General features: G+C 34.8%; 3 protein-coding genes across 4 annotated transcripts; 1 reads left to right on the top strand and 2 right to left on the bottom strand.

Annotated features, from left to right (window-relative positions):
* Positions 1 to 313: 313 nt before the first annotated feature.
* Positions 314 to 17,100, top strand: mle (dosage compensation regulator mle). Of its 2 annotated transcripts, XM_089710030.1 has the most exons (24): positions 314 to 574; positions 866 to 1,119; positions 1,399 to 1,646; positions 4,891 to 5,064; positions 5,189 to 5,268; positions 5,428 to 5,607; positions 5,872 to 5,966; positions 6,200 to 6,322; positions 6,631 to 6,779; positions 7,184 to 7,310; positions 8,205 to 8,354; positions 8,668 to 8,815; positions 9,516 to 9,619; positions 9,936 to 10,169; positions 10,485 to 10,640; positions 11,362 to 11,492; positions 12,677 to 12,846; positions 13,142 to 13,335; positions 14,034 to 14,148; positions 14,540 to 14,691; positions 15,042 to 15,146; positions 15,294 to 15,380; positions 15,983 to 16,141; positions 16,656 to 17,100. In XM_089710030.1, exons 1-24 carry the CDS (start codon positions 499 to 501, stop codon positions 17,028 to 17,030), a joined length of 3,786 nt encoding a protein of 1,261 aa, XP_089566156.1. In that variant the 5' UTR covers positions 314 to 498; the 3' UTR covers positions 17,031 to 17,100. The 2 variants fall into 2 exon arrangements, with proteins under 2 accessions (XP_089566156.1, XP_089566157.1); XM_089710031.1 differs by lacking the exons at positions 314 to 574; positions 866 to 1,119 and adding an exon at positions 4,485 to 4,552 and having other exon boundaries at positions 1,510 to 1,646.
* Positions 17,101 to 17,246: 146 nt separating this feature from the next.
* Positions 17,247 to 17,897, bottom strand: robl (dynein light chain roadblock). Its single transcript, XM_089710047.1, has one exon. It carries the CDS (start codon positions 17,651 to 17,653, stop codon positions 17,360 to 17,362), a length of 294 nt encoding a protein of 97 aa, XP_089566173.1. The 5' UTR covers positions 17,654 to 17,897; the 3' UTR covers positions 17,247 to 17,359.
* Positions 17,898 to 18,041: 144 nt separating this feature from the next.
* LOC149478036 (uncharacterized) lies at positions 18,042 to 19,564 on the bottom strand. The gene has a single exon (XM_089710042.1). The coding sequence runs from the start codon at positions 19,383 to 19,385 to the stop codon at positions 18,285 to 18,287; it is 1,101 nt and encodes a 366-aa protein (XP_089566168.1). The 5' UTR covers positions 19,386 to 19,564; the 3' UTR covers positions 18,042 to 18,284.
* Positions 19,565 to 19,779: the final 215 nt, after the last annotated feature.

Below are 19,779 nucleotides of genomic sequence, written 5' to 3'. Positions count from 1 at the left end.
ATTGAGCAGCAATGAAAATGGCACAGGTAAGGGCACAGGTTATTGATTACTTGGCAGTAAATTGATTTCAATTAAACATTTTAACGATACATCCAGTGATTATAAAATTTATTAATTCGGAGTTTATTCACAAGTATATAATGCATTTTTGTATCTATTATTTTTGGCGAAGTCCTATAATAATCTGTAATAGTTATAAATGTTAATTGACATTGACATTACTTTGACGTTTTTACCAATTTCAATTTGAAATTTCCATTTTCCAAGCGTGATCCAAGCGATCCAAGCTGTGATCCAAGCATAGTTAGATCCAAGCCACAAAAGTACGAATGGTGAATTTCGGAACCCGGCATAAAACAAACATAGGAAAATTTTATGCTAAATAGATATTTTTATTTTTAATTCATTAATTCATTGTGAATTGTGATTCATGTAAGCAGGAGTGTAGATCGATCCAATAGTGATTATAAGTCTAAGAAGTCGGCACAAGACTTCATCATGGATGTAAAATCCTATCTGTTTTCGTGGTGTGCTAAAAAATCTTTAACGCCTCAATATGATATTCGGGCCACTGGTATGTACCACAATTAAATTCTTGTATGAATTGTAATATTATATTATAAAAGTTAAATCTAACCATAGACATAACCTTAGAAACATGCTATCCTCTAGCGTCTAGCGAATTTGTATTAGTTTTTTATTAGCATTAATTTACACGTTTATCGTTTCGTACTGTTTACGAAAGAGGCTTGTTAGTACATCTATTTATAACCAGCTATTATCTTAATTTTATTAATGAATAACAACTATTATATGTAACTACTTCAAAACCAATCACATTTGATTTCTATTTTTTGTAATCCAGGTCCAAAACATCGCCAAAGGTTTCTCTGTGAGGTCCGAGTAGATGGCTACACCTATGTGGGAGCAGGTAACTCTGTTACCAAGAAGGAAGCTCAAAAGAATGCTTCCAGAGACTTCCTGAACTTTCTCGTGAGATCTGGCGAATTATCAGCTTCTGATGTGCCTGAAGATGTACAGGTTAAGCCTGATATCTCTGACACAGCTTCAATGGCTGGTGATGATGATCAATCCTATCCGAGCAAACCAGTTTTTCAGGTGAATAATTGTCTCCAAATAATTTTTGTAATGTTTATTATTATGTTCTGTTATCGCAATCAATCAGTAATATAGTAATTATTGATGAAATTTAATAAGAACACAGTGAAATTTACTAAAATAAATATTTTTGAATCAAGCTCAATACCTCAATACCAATACCTGTTTCCTAGAATTACAAGTCATAATCATCATTTTCATTTTTCATTTTTTTTTTCATAAAGAGACCAGCATGTAATGTAAAACTACTACATAATATTTCAATGTTTTTGTAAACAGGAGGGTATGGGCCCTGAAGTCATGGGACCGGCCTATCAAGCGTATGGGGGCCATAATCAAAATTTTACCTACATAGATAGAATGCAACAACAAAAGAATGTAGAAGAAGCTGAAGATTTGGATGTTAATGCAAGTCTACACGGTAATTGGACAATGGAGAACGCTAAATCTAAATTGCATCAGTTTATGCAGATTAATAGAATAAACGCTGATTATGCATATAAAGCTGTCGGTCCGGATCATACGAGGTAAGTGATTTATCATATAAAGTGCCGATTTTTCAATGCTTGGATAAAACTTATCCATCCAATAAAGTATTACACAATAATATTAAAATGTCACGTAAACTGTCAAATACGGGCAATTAGAATACGTTTTTAAAATGGTAGTTTTATACATTATTCGACGAATAAGTTTTATCCAAGCATTGAAAAATCGGCCCAAAATATAAGAAATAACCTGTTTATAAAAAAGTAAAACAATATGTTGCTTGCCGATGTTATTACAAAATTTAACAAAATGTATATTGCTTGGTGATAACATGTATCAACAATGATTAAATTTCGAAATTTTTTATACAGTCAATAGAATTTTTTCAGTAAGGGCTATAACTATATTGTGTCTTGATGATTAATTATTTACACAACTTGTAAACACAAATGTCTCTGTTTACTTGTAGTGGTTAATTCAAATAATGCAGACATTTTTTCATGAAATGAAAAGATTGGATGTACTAAATAGTGCATTCAATTCAATCCTTTCATTTCATTCATTATTTAATGATTTATATCATTAAATCTGGCAATAATAAGAATCAAGTGTGTGAAACTACAGCAACTGCAATACAGATGACGAAGAAACAATTCCTAGCATCTTACAGAAAGAAGTGGAGCAGGCCATTACAAGCCAAAAGATGGGCAAAGCACCAGGACCAGATAAAATAACTAACGAACTAATAAAAGGAACAATGGAAGAGTTAGTACCAGTTCTGACTAAAATATTCAACGAGATCTTGACAAGTGGCTATATCCCAGAACAATGGACCAAATCCCATATAATATTATTATACAAAAAAGGAGACAAGGAAGACATTGGTAATTATAGGCCCATAAGCCTAATGTCAAATGTATACAAGGTTTTTGCAAAACTTATACTAAATAGAATCACCCCAATGCTTGACGAACAGCAACCGATTGAACAGGCGGGCTTCAGAAAAGGTTTTTCAACTTTAGATCATATCCACACAGTCAAGCAGGTGTTGGAAAAATACAATGAATACAACAAAACCTTATATATAGCCTTTATAGATTATGCCAAGGCCTTCGATAGCATAAAACACGAGTACATATGGGAGACATTAAAACAACAAGGAGTACCGGCAGTATACATTAACATCATAACAAAAATCTACTCAAACAGTAAAGCCAGAATCCAATTAGAGTCTCTAGGTAGAGAATTCAACATAGAGAAAGGGGTGAGACAGGGGGACCCGCTCTCACCCAAACTATTTTCCGCAGTTCTTGAGAATATTTTCAGAAAATTAGACTGGGAAAATTTCGGTCTAAATATAAACGGAAAAAAATTGAACCACCTCAGGTTTGCGGACGACTTAGTCCTTCTCGAGGAAAACCCCAAAAACTTAGAAGTCATGATTCAAGGCCTAAACATTGAAAGTCTGAAAGTCGGATTAAAAATGAACGCCGAAAAAACTAAACTTATGACAAATGACCAAAAAACGAACATAAAAATTGGATATAAACATCTCGAATATGTCGAACAATACACATACCTAGGACAGATTATTTCTACCACGGAACAAAATATAAAAGAGATAAATCTGAGAATAGCTATAGGGTGGAAAAAGTACTGGGCCCTAAAAGAAATAATGAAGTCTAAAGACCTTGGAATGGCGATAAAAACAAAAACTTTTAACACATGCATACTGCCGTGTCTGACTTATGGCTGCGAGACCTGGTCATTGACCAAATCGCTCAGGGAAAAACTAGCAATATGCCAAAGGGCAATGGAGCGAAGTATGACAGGCGCACGAAGACAGGATCGGATTAGAAACACCATTCTAAGATCGAAAACGAAATTGACGGATATACTCAAAAGAATAGACAAACAAAAATGGCGATGGGCAGGGCACATGATGCGTGACAAAAATGAGAAATGGAGCAAGGCTACAACTGAGTGGTACCCAAGAGATGGAAAACGAAATAGAGGAAGGCAAAAAGTAAAATGGGAAGACGATCTGAAACTGACGGCAGGTGCAAAGTGGAGAAGGGTGGCAAATGACAGAAGCCAGTGGAAGTTTTTGGAGGAGGCCTATGCCAACAGGCACACTGAAATTAGAGACATATTGTAAAATAAACAAAAATTTATTTATGTATAGTGTTAGATTATGTTGAATTGTTTACTGATTTCAGAATAAAGGGCTTTATTATTTATTATTATTATGTGTGAAACTATAAAATTTGTTCTAAATTTTACATCAAAGACATGTTTTTGATGGGAAATTTATGATCAAGTCTCCCCAATAATTATCAATGAGTAAAAATCATTATGAATATATTTATCAGTAGATATATTATAGATATTTCATTCAACCCTACCTAGCTTTTAAGCCACTGGTTATTCATAATTTTTGAAAAATCAATGGCTGCTTTAAATTTTGTAGAGAACTCTGTGAATGTTACTGGTATTCTGTTATTTATGAACAGAATATTCTGCAGATTTTGCAATCAATACAATGAAAATTGTCCTCAATCCAATTTGATAAAAAAAATGCAAAAAAAACTATTATTTAAATAATATTGTCTATACTTTCTGTTTTCTATATGTTTTTAATATGGATTTGGACAATTTGAATATCTTATAAATGTATATAAATATCACAAAAAGAGGAACATAGAAGCAATCTTTGAAGTGAAACTCAAAGATAATTTCTATACAATAGAATCTGGGCACCAAAATGAATCTAAGACCAGACCATAGTATTGTAGTGCTCCTACAATATATTGTAAGAGAACTACAAAAGAGAGCTATTTAAAATACAATGGTCTTAGATTCTGTTTTGGGTGCAGGTGCATCTATGTCAACTGAATGGCAGAATACTGGTTACATTCACAGAGTAATTCATGCCATATTTGCGGTAAGTCTTATATAATTCACTTTTTTTAAATATACATTTACATCTTTTAAATACATATTGTATGCTTGATTACAGAAGTTTTGTAACATAGGTTTTGCAAGATTTGATAGTGATGCTTGGGAAAGTGTTTCTAACTACATACTATAATTGTATTCTATATTTATTGATGCTTCATACCCTAACCTGTACTGCCAGTGCATTTTTCCTATTATTTTCTTGACTTGATCAAAAAATGATCTAAGATGTGATCCTCATAATGCATATTTTTAGTATATCTAACAAAAAATTTAGTTTACATAGTACAAAGAGTGTCCTTTTACTAAACAATCAACCCACAGGAGCTTCTGTTGTGAGTTGTCGATATACGTACGTCAACTCGGCCGCAATGTCACCGGACGAGAGACGGCGTCCAACAAGCAAACAGCAAGCAAATCATGTGCGTTGTCGCTTGTGAGACAACTGTACCATCTCGGTGTGATTGAGGCCTTCAGTGGGACGCTGAAAAAAGATAGGTTAGTATTTTGCTTAGCAGAGAGACTGAGATTGGTTTCGTTAATTTTTGCTACGTAAGTAATGTATGTTTTAAATCTTTACATTTATAATTTTTTTTGCTTCATTTTGTAAATTTTTACCCAGATCGGCAGAAGGTTTGATGAAGCCATACCCAGTAGCAATTGATCCAAGTCTGGAACAGCAAATTGAAGAGACATTGAGAGGTATTCTAATTGTCATTACTCCTATGTTATAAATACAAAATAATAACGATATAATAATAAAATGCATCTAATTATATTTTTTGGACAGTGTCTTAAAGATTCTTCTACAACATGGTTATTTACATAATAAATTATTTATATAATTATTAAATATTCCAGAACTACAAATCGAGCCAGTCGACGTGAACGTACCCCAAGAGAATTCTGACGGTCAAGCAGTCACGATCCTACAGTTGGATAGAGTTAAAGCGATGAAGGAAGCGAAGAAAACAGCAGGTGGTGTGGTGTCCTGGTCTCCGCCCCAGGCCAACTGGAATGCCTGGACTGGGTGTAATATTGGTAAGTATTGTATGTTTGTATACAAAATACATGTAAATTAGTAAATTATTATTGGATAGACGGTTGCGATTTCAAAATCACTTTTTTGTAATGATTTCACAACATAAAAAATAAAGTATACAAACAAAAATTACGATAAGCAATCAGATCGCAAGCACCAATTTTTTCTCCGCCAAAAAAATAAAATAAAAAATAATCCTCCGATAAAAAAAGATTCTTCAAGACCGAACAGAACGATAGTATGAATGTTGTATGTTATTTTAGATGAAGGGCCGCTTGCTACGACAAGCCTTGATGAAATCAGCTCTGACTTGGAGAAACATCATCGTGACATGTGCCAGAATAGTACACTTTATCAGGTAAGATTGTGTATTTTTTATATTTTATCATCACAATTTTAACATAAATTATTTTTCGATAAAAAAATCCGTTCAAGTTAATATACAAAAAAGTTGTCTCAAATCCAAAAAAAAAATTATAGCAGTAGTAACAAAAAAATAATTTGATTTGATTAGCAAATTTGTACTGCTTGTAAATCGTAAAAAAGCCCATCTCATTCTTTAAATCTGTTAAATTTTCTTTTTTTTTACAGGAGAGCTTGCGTGAGCGTGAACAGTTGCCAGTATACGGAATGCGTTCGCAGATAATGGAGGCCATTAACGAAAACTCTGTTATTATTATACGCGGCAACACTGGTTGCGGTAAAACTACACAGGTGAGAATTTAATATTGCTATTTTTATCCAAGTTTAATTGTTTGACAGTATAAAATATGAATGCATTATTCATGTCAGAAAATAAAAAACTTTTTTTTTGTAAAAAAAAAATTGTGGTAATTTATTCCTGCGATTTCCTGCCTTTATGCCGAAGATATCATTATATTTGATTACAAAATATTCTAAAATTGTCCGACGCAAAACTCTGCCTATGCAAAAAGGCAGAGTTTTTCTTATGAGCGTATACAGTTGATTGTGAACATTACTCCCACGTAATAAGGTGTTAATTTGTGTGCATTTTTTTTCAGGTGTGCCAATTCATAGTGGACGACTACATAGCGTCCGGTCAGGGCGCGTGGGCGAACGTGTGCGTGACGCAGCCGCGGCGGATATCCGCCGTGAGCGTCGCGGAGCGGGTCGCCGCCGAGCGCTGCGAGGAGCTCGGCAACAGTGTGGGGTGAGTGTGTGTGTGCGTCATAATACATTTAAAAACAATAAAAAAAAAGACGTGTGGCACTCGGGGACTGCTGCGGTAAAGCTATTGCATGCTATGCCTTCAAGCCACACCTCCGTGCCCGTCGGAGTGGGGAGCGTGAGGTTTTTTCGTTACGGAATTTCTGGATTCGGTCCCCGCGCTCAAGGCCCGCGATAGATGCTATGCACCACTGTATATTATATGAAACGTCCATTTAAATTACGAATTCGATAGCTTACATTTTTAAAGGAATTTAAAAGTGGTGTAATTTCTATGGTTGTTATAATTATACGACATAGCATTTCAAAGGAAGTTTGATTTACGCAAATTCCCGCCTTGTGAAAAAAAAAATTTTTTTACTCATTCCCAATATTTTTTCCTTTTAGATATTCAGTGCGTTTCGAATCAATTCTACCTCGACCGTACGGTTCGGTAATGTTCTGTACCGTGGGAGTGCTGTTGAGGAAACTGGAGGGAGGTCTCCGAGGAGTCAGCCATGTTCTTGTTGATGAGGTATGTTTATTGTTATATATTTATTTTTAGTGTTTTACCTTTTTGTGAATATCTGGGTGTGCAAATTTATTTATTGTAAGTGCTATCAACAAAACATCTCTGTTATAATTCTAGAAAAAGATTTTGAAGTATAACTTCTTTAGGCGCGTGGAAATGAAATTTCGAGGTCGCGTCGTGGCAATACCGTCACGTCATGGAGTAAGACGACGATTTTAATATCTTTGAATATTGTCAAAGAAGTTTCACTTCTAATACGTGTGCTCGGCACTCACGCTTTTTTATTATCCTTATATGTATTTTAATACGGTTATAGTACAGCTAGCTTCACCTGAATTGATTTTGACACACTTTTAACTGACAGATTTAATTAAAACTTTGTACACTTATCAAGGACCGATTACAATACAATAATTTGGTGAGTTTATTTGATTATCCCGATTAATAACATTTTTTTTTACTTAGTAGTTGATTCTATCATATTATAAGCGTATTTTTTTTGTACTTGATTCTATCGTTAAAGCGTGTCTTTTAGTTAAACTTGTACGCCGTACGGTCTTACCACAAAACAATTTAAACACAGTCTAACTTTAAACCAGGGATCTGTCACTTTGATAGTTGTCTATGGGCCGATTTTTCAATGCTTGGATAAAAATTATTCGTCGAATAATGTATAAAACTACCATTTTAAAAACGTATTCTAATTGCCCGTATTTGACAGTTTACGTGACATTTTAATATTATTGTGTAATACTTTATTGGACTGATAGGTTTTATCCAAGCATTGAAAAATCGGCCCTATGTGAAATACGACAAAACCAGATGAAAGAGAACCTGCGCTTAACCCTGTCTAAAGTTTTTTGTGGTAAGACAGATAATATCATATTAAAAATCTAGGTGCACGAAAGAGACGCAGATACCGACTTTGCGCTAATTCTACTACGTGACATGGCGCACACGTACCCAGATTTGAGGATCATTCTCATGTCGGCGACTGTCGATACTACACTGTTTAAGAGCTACTTCGGAGATTGTCCTGTTATTGAGGTAAATAAAAAATAATGTTGTAACTTTTTATCTTTTTGCATGATTAATCTATTTTAAGTTAAGATATTACTACAACGCCATCTGCGGCTTTTTACAACTCTTTACTAATAATTATTTAATATTTTTAATATGTCAAGACCAGTATTTTATTTCTATTAAAATGCGTAAAAATATGAAATTACCACATCTATTTTAGAAAGCTAATAAATACCCTCTAAAAATATGTATGTATGTGCATAACATCATACTTTTAGAATAATATTTTTTTTACTATAATATCTTCAAATTTTAGCAATTTTATAAAATTCTACAGGTACCCGGTAGAACATACCCAGTACAGCAATATTTCTTAGAAGACTGTATACAATTGACTTCTTTCATGCCTCCCCCCGATACGAGGAAACGGAAGTCATCAGGCAAGAAAGCCAATAGGAATGATGATGACGATGATGATGATGAAGGTAAGAAAGAAAATTAATAATCATTTTAGTAAATTTATTAAAACAGTAAAAAAATCGCCCGCACCTTTGCCCGCATTTTCAAAGAAAAATCCGAATAGCTCCAGTTCTGTGGGATTTTCGGGATAAAACAATCCTATGTGTTAATCCAAGTTACCCTCTATGTGTGTGCCAATGTTCATGAAAATCGGTTCAGCAGTTTTTGCGTGAAAGAGTAACAAACTATACATACTCGCAAACTATACATACTAGCAAACTTTCGCATTTATAATATAGTACTAGCACACCCCGGACACTCCATACAAAATTATCGTTTTGACAGTCACACTGTAGAACTGCAAATGTGTGTGTTAACGCTTTATGGTTGGCACATTTGTGACTAGCGTGAAAAAAAAATTCGCGTTTTTCTGATGAAATACATCCGTAAACAGCACAATATCTAACCATTTTCTACGAAAAACGATAATCACAAATCCAAAATAATAAAATTACTTTAAGTCAATTTGATTAATGTTGTCAATATTCGTTGCGTATCGTCCCTGTAGAAAAATGTGGACCATTTTTAGACTGATCGTGCGGGGTGAGGTAAGTGTTTAATTTTGGCGGGAGGCGGAGAGTGTCCGTTCTGTAGCGTTTAGCTACTATTATGTATTCTGTGGTACTAGTATGAGATCTCAGAATTAATTTTTCCGTTTCTGAACAGGAGAAGCTGCTGAAGAAGAAGAAGATCTAAATAAGAATGGTTTGCTCGACTCTAAATATTCGCCGCAAACTAGACAGGCGATGTCGATGTTGTCTGAAAAAGATGTATGTATATTATTACTTTACTGTTTTTGTCATACAAAAGTTAATTTTGTATTGTAATCGTAATTCAAGCATTCATTTCAAAAAATTAAATTTTAAAGTGTTAAAATCCGTTGAAATAATTATAGTTAAAATTAATGGCTAAGATTTAAATATTGTAATTAGTTTTGTCACTTGCTCACACATGAATATGCGACATTTTAAACTAACCTAACTGGACGTCTATAATTGGTTAACTTCAATAAAGTGATATTAAATGCCTCTAGAATATAGCTTATTGTAATATCACTTAAAACTAAAAAAAATGTCATTTTTTCAGCTAAGTTTCGAGCTAATAGAAGCGATACTCCACTACATAAAGAACCTAGGCCAGGAGGGTGCTATACTAATTTTCCTTCCCGGTTGGAACTTAATATTCGCGTTAATGAAACAACTGACTCAGAATAGAGAGTTTGGGGATCAAAGTAAATATGTTATTTTGCCGTTACATAGTCAAATACCAAGGGAGGATCAGAAGAAAGTGTTTGTTACTCCACCCCCTGGTATTACTAAGGTACTTTTTGAATTTATTTATGTATATAAATTACTAGCGGTCCGCCCCGGCTTCGTCCGTGGTACCTACATGTTTAAACTATCCTATCTCTCAAGTTGGATCGAACTGCAATTTAACTGCAACTGCAAATTATTAGATGTCATCCATCTGCCTTAAATATTATATTACTGATTATATACAGATAAATGAATAAATCTTCTCAATTAATATAACCATAATACTAGCAAAAACTTTGTCTTCTTTCTTTGTAATTTTTTTGTCTGACTATGCTCTATTCAAAAAATTTTATTTTATGAATATTTTTAATTATTTCAGGTGATTCTATCAACAAATATAGCGGAAACTTCAATAACAATCAACGACGTAGTATACGTAATAGACTCTTGCAAAGCCAAAATGAAGCTATTCACTTCGCACAATAATATGACGTCATACGCCACGGTCTGGGCTAGCCGGACTAATTTGGAACAGGTGAGATTAGATTTAGAATTCATATTTTTATATTAAAATAATTGTTATATAGAATTAATATAAGATAAGATTGAAATAATTATAATAACAGTGAACAACAATTATTACTTGTCAATACCTTAACCGTTAAAATAAGGAGAATTCTATCCAAAAATGAATGTAAAACTGTCTTGAAATGTATTTGTCAAAATTCTAGTCGAAAGAAACTAACGTTAAAGCAAAATCAAGCTTATTGGTATTATTTTCAGGTACTCTACACAAAACTTAGCATAAGTAATAAATTTTAGTCGCCTAAAATAGCTAATCAGTCAATATATACAAAAAATAAATTCAACCTTATCCCGTTGTGTTACAGTAAGGGTATTTTTTTAGTAAGGGAAAATTTTACGGGTTCGTGTCCGACCTGTTCACGTTATGAAATTTATTATTTTTGTTCAGTTTTTCTTAGCTTCTATCGGCAGTTTCTGTGGCTGCTTTTTTTGAAGTGAAACTTCTTTATCGGGGTTGGAAAAAAATTTAGTGTAACATTTTATCGTTACGCGTGACATTTTTCCGTTACGCGCCATCTTGATTCGACGTATTTCTGTAAAATTGCATATAGTAAATTATTAAAAAAAAAATAAGGTCATAAAGAAGTTTCACTTCTTACGTGTGTACACTAGTACACGCATACATTTTTTTTTAATATGTTTAAGCGTTATTTTGTCCGTTTGTCTCGTAGCGCAAGGGTCGTGCGGGGCGAGTCCGCGCCGGCGTGTGCTTCACGCTATGTTCGCGAGCTCGTCACCAGAAACTCGACGAGCACCAAACTGCAGAGATGTTCCGCACGCCTCTACACGAGCTGGCGTTGAGGTATTTTTGACGTGACAACGTCTTATTGAAGTGAAACTTCTTTATCGGGGTTGGAAAAAAATTTAGTGTAACATTTTTCCGTTACGCGCCATCTTGTTTTTATCCCTTACACGCGTGATTGTCGTATTTCTGTAAAGTTGCATATAGTAAATTATTTTTTGAAAAATAAGGTCATAAAGAAGTTTCACTTCTTACGTGTGTACAATAGTACACGCACACATTTTTTTTATTTATTTAGGTTTACCAGTAATTGTTACACAAATAAGCAAGTATACAAAAAATAATCTTAAAACTAAGTGTACAATTTAAGTAGGCAAACACCACATGCGTACAATTAAACTATAAAAGTGTTATTATACAGTGAGAAAAAAAAATAGTTATACTTAAATCTAAACAACAAATCAACATCCATTAGTCTAAGTGATTAACCAGGTACTTGTATTATACACAGTACAGGTACTTATAATTCGATAGCGCCAGCAGCTGGCGCTATCGAATTATAAGTACCACGCACGAAAAAATGACTCATGCGACGTTACCTCGCTCTGAGGCGTTCCATATAAGGCTTGAAGTGCGAGCGAGAGCGCGGAACGAGCGACAAAGAAGCACAATCGAACGTTGTCACGTTCAACTAACGTCAGTAAACCGACTTTACAGACAACCAATTTCTTTTTGTTTAACTAGCTATGCTCCGCGGTTTCACCCGCATTGCTCTGCTCCTGTTGGTCTTAGCGTGATGATGTATAGCCTATATAGCCTTCCTCGATAAATGGGCTATCTAACACAGAAAGAATTTTTCAAATCGGACCAGTAGTTCCTGAGATTAGTGCGTTCAAACGAACTCTTCAGCTTTATAATATTAGTATAGATGTTTGACGTAATAGGGTGTAGTGTAACATAATTTCATGTAGGGTGGTGTGGTGTAACGTCGTGTAGTGTGGTGTGGTGTGGCGTTGCGTGGTGGGGTGTGGTATAATGGGATGTGACGTGGTGTGATGCAGCAAACATGAGTCGTAGAATATGAGACACGCGTGTTTAAAAATGAAATGTGTAAACATGAGTTAAAAAATGATTTTCAAAACAAATATGTTTCTTTTAAACTTTATACTTACAGTTAAAATCTCCAAAATCCCCTAACTTATAATTTGAATAACAAAAATATATTTTACTGTTTCCGTTTTCAGTATAAAACTCTTACGCCTTGGCAACATAGGCCACTTCTTATCCAAAGCACCGGAACCACCGCCACTAGACGCAGTCATTGAAGCCGAGGCTTTATTAAGGGAGTTGGGCTGTTTGGATAGTAGCGATGCGTTAACGCCGCTCGGTACTATACTGGCAAAACTGCCTATTGGTAAGTGTTATGTGTTTATTTATTTATTACACGGAAGTTGGTCAAAAAAAATATTTTGATTAATGTTCGACAAAAACAAATTTTAACTTAATAGTAATAACCTACTTGAACGATTGTAAAATAATTTTCAAGTAAATATAGTGTGTAATTAGAATGTCCATTTACTTCAAATTTCCTTAATATTTATTACATTCGTTATTAAGACGTCAAAATACGTTATAACACCAAATTTTGAATACATCAGCAGTATGTGTTTAATCTCGGAAGCTTATTCTAATTTTTTATTAAATTCCAGAACCGCGTCTCGGCAAGATGATGGTACTGGCCTTCGTGCTCGGCCTAGGCGACGCGTTAACAACAATGGCGGCGAATTCCACTACATTCCCGGAGATATTCACTGTGGAGGGTCGGCGTAGGCTCGCGGGACACCAGAGAGCACTCGCGGGTGATAGAGCGAGCGACCACGTGGCCATGTTGAACGCTTTTCAGGTGGGTTCGAGAACATTCTAGAAGGGTCTAATACCTGGTCGCGGAAGAATTCTAACAAATACCCGCGGCCCCATCATTAAAGCGGCTCGACGGAACACAGTGGGGTTTTAGTCGGTAAGAATCCGACATAACCCACGGCTCCTTCCCCGGGGGCCGTGGGTATCTTTGGAAGATTTCTCCACTATAAAAAAAAAATAAAAAAAGGGTCTAATACCTGGTATTGGTTAGATGATAGCAGGTCTCCAGTGCGCACTGGCGAAGGATAGAGCGAGTGACCACGTGGCGACGTTGAACGCTTTTCAGGTGAGTACGAGAACATTCTAGAATTCGACGTTATTTCTGGAGATTTATTTCACTGTGGAGGGTCGGCGAGTGATCACGTGGCTATGTTGAACGCGTTTCAGGTGGGTTTTATGGAACGTTCGAGAACATTCTAGAACCTTGTAGATAATTGTGCTGGCTTATGTGCTGGGTTAGTAATGTAGCTAGGTTAATAGGTAATGAAGAAATAAATATTCAAACGATGAATGATCGTCCTATTTAATGTGACATTACATAAGCTTTTTACCAGTCTTCAACATGAATTATTGCTAATAAAAAGTAAGTTTTTGTGTGTAATTTTTGTATTATATTGCACAAAAAAATAATTGGTGACCTTTGTGTATAGTCTTGATAATATTATATTGTCTTCTATTCAGATGTGGGAGCGAGAGAAAGCAAAAGGTGAAGAGTGCGAAATGCAGTGGTGCGAGTGGAAGGGAGTGCAGCACACTACATTGCATGTCACGTGTGAGGCTAAATATCAGCTCACCAGTGAGTATATTACTTTAAGGCTTGAATTCGTGGAAAATTATAAGATTTTTTTATAAACTATTACCATGAAGAGGAGCGAAAGTTTTAACACTAAGGTTTTGTACAAAAAATAAAAATATTTTATGTTATCATTGACGTACAATAAAGGATTTGGCTTACTAATAATTTTCCGAAATAAAACTCCGCCTACACGTATATAAGGCAGAGTTTTTTAATGAACGATGCAATAGATTGTGAACTTTACTGCCACGGAATAAGGTGTAAATTTCAATGAATGTTTTATACAACACCGGTCAGATTTTTTAACGACCTTTTTCTATGTTTTGTTTTTGATTTGTTTATAGTACGTCAATGTGTAATTATTTAATCAATAAAATTTATTATTTTCCAGATATCCTAACAACAACGCTAGGTTTTCCCGAAGAGTGTTGTGTGCCGCAACGTTGGAATCCCACCGGGGAGAATTCTGACTTGGACATGGTGATAGCTCTTTTGTGTATGGGCTTATATCCCAATGTGTGCTTGCATCAAGGGAAGAGGAAGGTATGTGCTAATAATATTCTTTATTTTTAAAGTTGTCGTAAAATTATCATTAAAAGAAAATATATAGTGTCCCACAATTTTTTCGATTGGGAAAAAACTTCACTTTTTTATATTATTTACGCAAACAGCTGATTATGTAAACTAAAAACATTTATTTCTTCAACTAGACTTCGTTTAGAAACGCTTTTGAATCGTCTAAATACAGAAAAATTATAAGTAACCAATAATAATGTACGAAGTGCAGACAAGCATTGATATTTATTCTGTACCTGTGTAATATTAAATTGGACAACATAAAATAGCATAATATGATATTCTATGTGTTTTATATATTTATTTTTCTATGATAGGTATTAACAACAGAAGGCAAGCCGGCGCTAATCCACAAAACTTCGGTGAACTGTAGCAATCAAGAGCAAAAGTTCCCGTCGCCGCTTTTTGTTTTCGGCGAAAAGGTATCTATAATTTTTATTTATAGACAATTAATAATTTTTTTTCCCCTTTCTAAGTTTTTCTAAATAACGTGTTATTTCTTTTACAATTACATGACTACGATTACCGCGGTAAAATATTTAATTAGTGATTTATAAATTTTTGTTAAGGTGCGCACGCGTGCGATCAGCTGCAAGCAGACGACTATGGTGGCGCCATTGCATTTATTGCTATTTGGCTGTAGGAAGATTGAATGGGTAAGTGATATATTATCTTAAAAAAATTTTTTGGTTGAATTTTGATATGATTAATTTTTGTTGAATTGTTGAATTTTGACATGATTAGTTTTTGTTGAATTTTGACATGTCTTTTTGTGAACTTTTAAAAATATTTTTTTTGTTAAATTATTGAATTTCGACATGATTAGTTCCTGTTGAATTTTGGCATGATTAGTTTTTAGATGAATTGTTGAATTTTGACATGATTAGTTTTTGTTGAATTTTGACATGATTTTTTTGTGAACGTAAAAAATATTTTTAAAGTGAAACTTTTATTACATCGTCTCAAACTTTTTGGTCTGTGTAGCGCATGTCGCGTGTATCGCGGCTGCCGAGTAGGTATACCTACTCGGCAGCCGACCGACACGCGACATGCGCTACACAAAGCAGTGTTCGGAACCGTTCGAACAGTTTCACTTTACCGTGGTTTCATAAAACCACACAACATTTTTTTTGTTTAATTATTGAATTTCGACATGATTAGTTCCTGTTGAATTTTGACATGATTAGTTTTTAGATGAATTGTTGAATTTTGACATTTTTTTTATTGAATTTATGAATTTTGACATGTTTGTTCACAGATAGACAACACCGTGCGCCTGGACAACTGGCTGAACTTCGCGATGTCGGCGCGCAGTGCCGCGCTGGTGGCGGCGCTGCGGCCCGCGCTGGAGCGGCTCGTGGAGCGCGCCGCCGCCGAGCCCGACGCGGCGCTCAGCTTCTCGCCGCTGGAGACCAAGGTGCTCTGCGCTCTACATACTGCCTCTAGCTACACGAGCGATGTAGTCTACAGGACTATGCTCTACAATGTAGAGTCTACATGGCTCTATATTCTATAATGTAGAGTCTACATGGCTCTAGGCTCTACAATGTAGAGTCTACATGACTATGCTCTACAATGTAGAGTCTATATGACTATGCTCTACAATGTAGAGTCTACATGGCTCTATGCTCTACAATGTAGTCGATGCTCAACGATCTATGCTCTACATCGCTATGTGGTCGATGCTCTACCCTCTACAAAGCTTTTTGGTCAATACTCTATGCACTGGCTGCACTTCGTGATGTCGGTGCTGCGATCAAGCGGCTCTACAGTATTCTCTACATTTTATGCTCTGTGCGCTTTACTAAAAATTGTTAAACTGACTGCGCGATGTTAGTGCGCAACAGGGCATACTATTATATTCTATGTTTATTGTCTGTCAATGCGTTCTCTATGTAACGCCCCTAATTCATCCTTTTAATTAATTTCAGGTGATCCAATGTGTAAGAGCGTTATGTGAATTCAAAGCCGGCGACTACAACATTCAAAGGGACGCTTCAGTACCAACATTCCGATCAGATGGTCCCAAACGGGGCAATACTAGAGGCTGGGGAACTAACGGACCCAGAGGAGGTTTTGGGAGTGGTGGTTATGGCTTTGGAAATAACCAGGGTTTTGGTAATAACCAAGGTTTTGGTAATAACCAAGGTTTTGGAAACAATCAAGGTTTTGGAGGCAACGGAGGATTTGGTGGTAACCAAGATTTTACTCCCAGAGGTGGTTATGGTAACCAAAGGTTTGGTAACCGTGGTTATGGAAATCGTGGTTTTCGCGGTCGAGGCTCTTTCCGTGGAGGACGCTGGTGATAGTGTCTTAGAATGTAGTTGATGTTCACAATTACATTACTAATTCAATAAATAAACACTGATTCAGTAATTTGTTGTTTTCTTTACAATATTATACTTTGACTTTTATCAAGATTTATGCAGGCTGCAGTTTCATTATTGAACGAAAAAATAAACCAGTAATCATTTAAACAATTTTATGTATATTTAATTTACAATTATGTATATTAATAAATGACACACAATTACTTTAACATTAAAATATTAGAAAAACAGAACGAATCCTCCAGGTTAAAGATAAATTTAACAGAGAAATAGACTAAAACGAGCCGTAAGGGCAAAAGCCTTCGTCATTCAACCGGGTTTTGAACAACAATCAGAATGAAGTCCTTATCAGGAGCTACCATTACTTCGCTTTTCTTGCTGCGTATTCTTAAGAAGGTTAGATCGTTGGTAGGATCGAGATCCCGTACAACTGACTTCGCCTTATCTACTAAAGAGCCCAGTAAACCGGCGTACTGTACTGAAACGTGGTTGTCTAAAGTCGTCTTTATTGGTATCCCTTCTCCGTTTACTACAACTACGCCCACGACGCCTTTATGCGCTGATAGTTTGCGTACGGTTTCTTCTGCTTCGTTTGCCATTTAGATTTCAAGTATTCAACTTGTTAGTTTTCGTTATTTTTTTCAAGTTGAATGTTTCGGTAGTTTTCCAACTTTGACAGTTCCGAAATTGGCATTTTTGAAGTGCAAATTTCTTTGTCTATTTATATTGATTGATAAAGCAAAAAGTTTTTACTTTTTATATATTATTTTTTGATTATACATTTTACTCAAAATATATTTGATCATTTAATATTGAATGTAGTTCATAGGAGTATATTTTGAACATTAATCAGATGTGACAAAACATTTCAAGCATGTGTATATGGCAGATTTAGTAAAGTAGGATTATGATGATGATGAGAAAGATTAAGTGGAGTAATTCCACTCATTTCAAATGAATGGCAAGGTTTAAATAAAACACAAAAGGTACATTTTAATAGTATTTTAATAACATCAGAAATAATCAGTCCTTTTTTTCATTGTACATCTGGAATACACAGTAATCAGTATACATGTATGCACAGTATATATCTCCTACAGAAAAATGCCCATAATTAATATATTACATAACAATATCCCAGTTGCTAATAACAATATTAATAACATTGTTCCTAACATCAAAAGCAATACAATATGTTTGTTTATTTAACACAAACAAGCTTCATATTATTCAGTCATTTTCTTGTTGTATTTTAGACTCCACTTGCAAATATAAAGGGATTCTCCCAGTTTTCAATTTTTGTCTCTTGTGAACTTTGAGTTGATGTTTCATCATTTGTTTACGATAGCCAAATGCTTTACCACATATATTACAAATATGGTCCTTAATTCCTGTATGATCTACTTTGAAATGTAATTCCAAGTCCCTTTTAGTATAGAATCCACGACCACATGATTCACATTTGAAATCATGGTCACCTTTATGAATCAGCATATGTTTATTCAGATTGCTTTTACTCCCAAATCTAGAGGGACACTGTGAGCATTGGTACGGCCTCTCTCCAGTGTGAGATCTCATGTGCATCTTTAAAGACTCCCTGAACCTACCTCTGTATGGACATAATGAACATTTGAACGGGAGATCATAGAAATGTGTCAATCTATGTCTAGTAAACTGACCCTTAACAACAAATTTCTTCCCACATACATCACACATGTATGAAGTTTCCAACTTGTGTAACGCTAAATGCTTTTTAAAGTATATTGCTGTGTAACTATTGTTACATATGGGGCACACTTGACGCATATTTTCGTGTTCCTCGGACAATCTGTGCTCACTATATTCTTCAAATGTATTGAATGATAAATCACATCTTTTGCAGTGATAATCGCTTGATTCTTTAACATCTGTTAATTCAGATTCGAAATAATTATCCATTGTTATGTTATCGTCGTTATTAGAGTGAATAGAAGCCGGTCGGCGTAAATTTTCATCGGTTATTTGAGCTGTTTTTCGGAAAAGTAGTGCTCCTTGCAAAAGAGAATGGCATGATTGACAAAGAAACTTTGGATATGGGTCATCCTGGCTAATATCTATGTCAGCAAATGTGCGAACGTCTTCTGAAATATCTGTTGTATCACTGTCCCCAAAAATAGATATATCACCATCCTTTAAACATATCCTGCATGTATGGGGTTCTTGGAAGTTTTCTTCCCTAAATTGTAAATTATCATTAAATTCTTCTTTCACTTTTGTAGATTGCTGATTACTTCGACGACGTCGGTTGAATTTACCATGTAATAATTTCATGAGCATTATATATCCAACCATTTTCACACCGACAATAATTAATTTGTATGTAATCAATAGTAAAAAATCGTCAATCCTTAAATTATCTCAGAAAATATTGATCATTAGCTAAAAACTGTTTTCTTTTTTAACTATTTACTGTTTATTTTTTCAAGAGACAACTGACAGGAATCACAACAAAAGCTTGACAAAAACAATGCCAATTGCCATATGCCAATGTCAAACCACAGATTAGTAACTAGCTACTATCGTCTGTCAAACAAATCAATTATTAATCTATGCCACAGATATATATACAATATACATGTGATCTATACTGAATCATGGTCACCAGTCATCATGTATTTGTACCAAGTTATCATGATAGTTATCCATTTAAAACTTATGTGTTACTAAAATAAAATGTAAGAATTTT

Source organism: Colias philodice, chromosome 23, assembly GCF_061535455.1.
Source record: "Colias philodice isolate Cphi_HAF_F1 chromosome 23, ilColPhil1 Martin Lab GWU primary, whole genome shotgun sequence".
Classification (NCBI taxonomy): Eukaryota; Metazoa; Arthropoda; class Insecta; order Lepidoptera; family Pieridae; genus Colias; species Colias philodice.
This window is presented reverse-complemented; position numbering and strand designations above follow the sequence as displayed.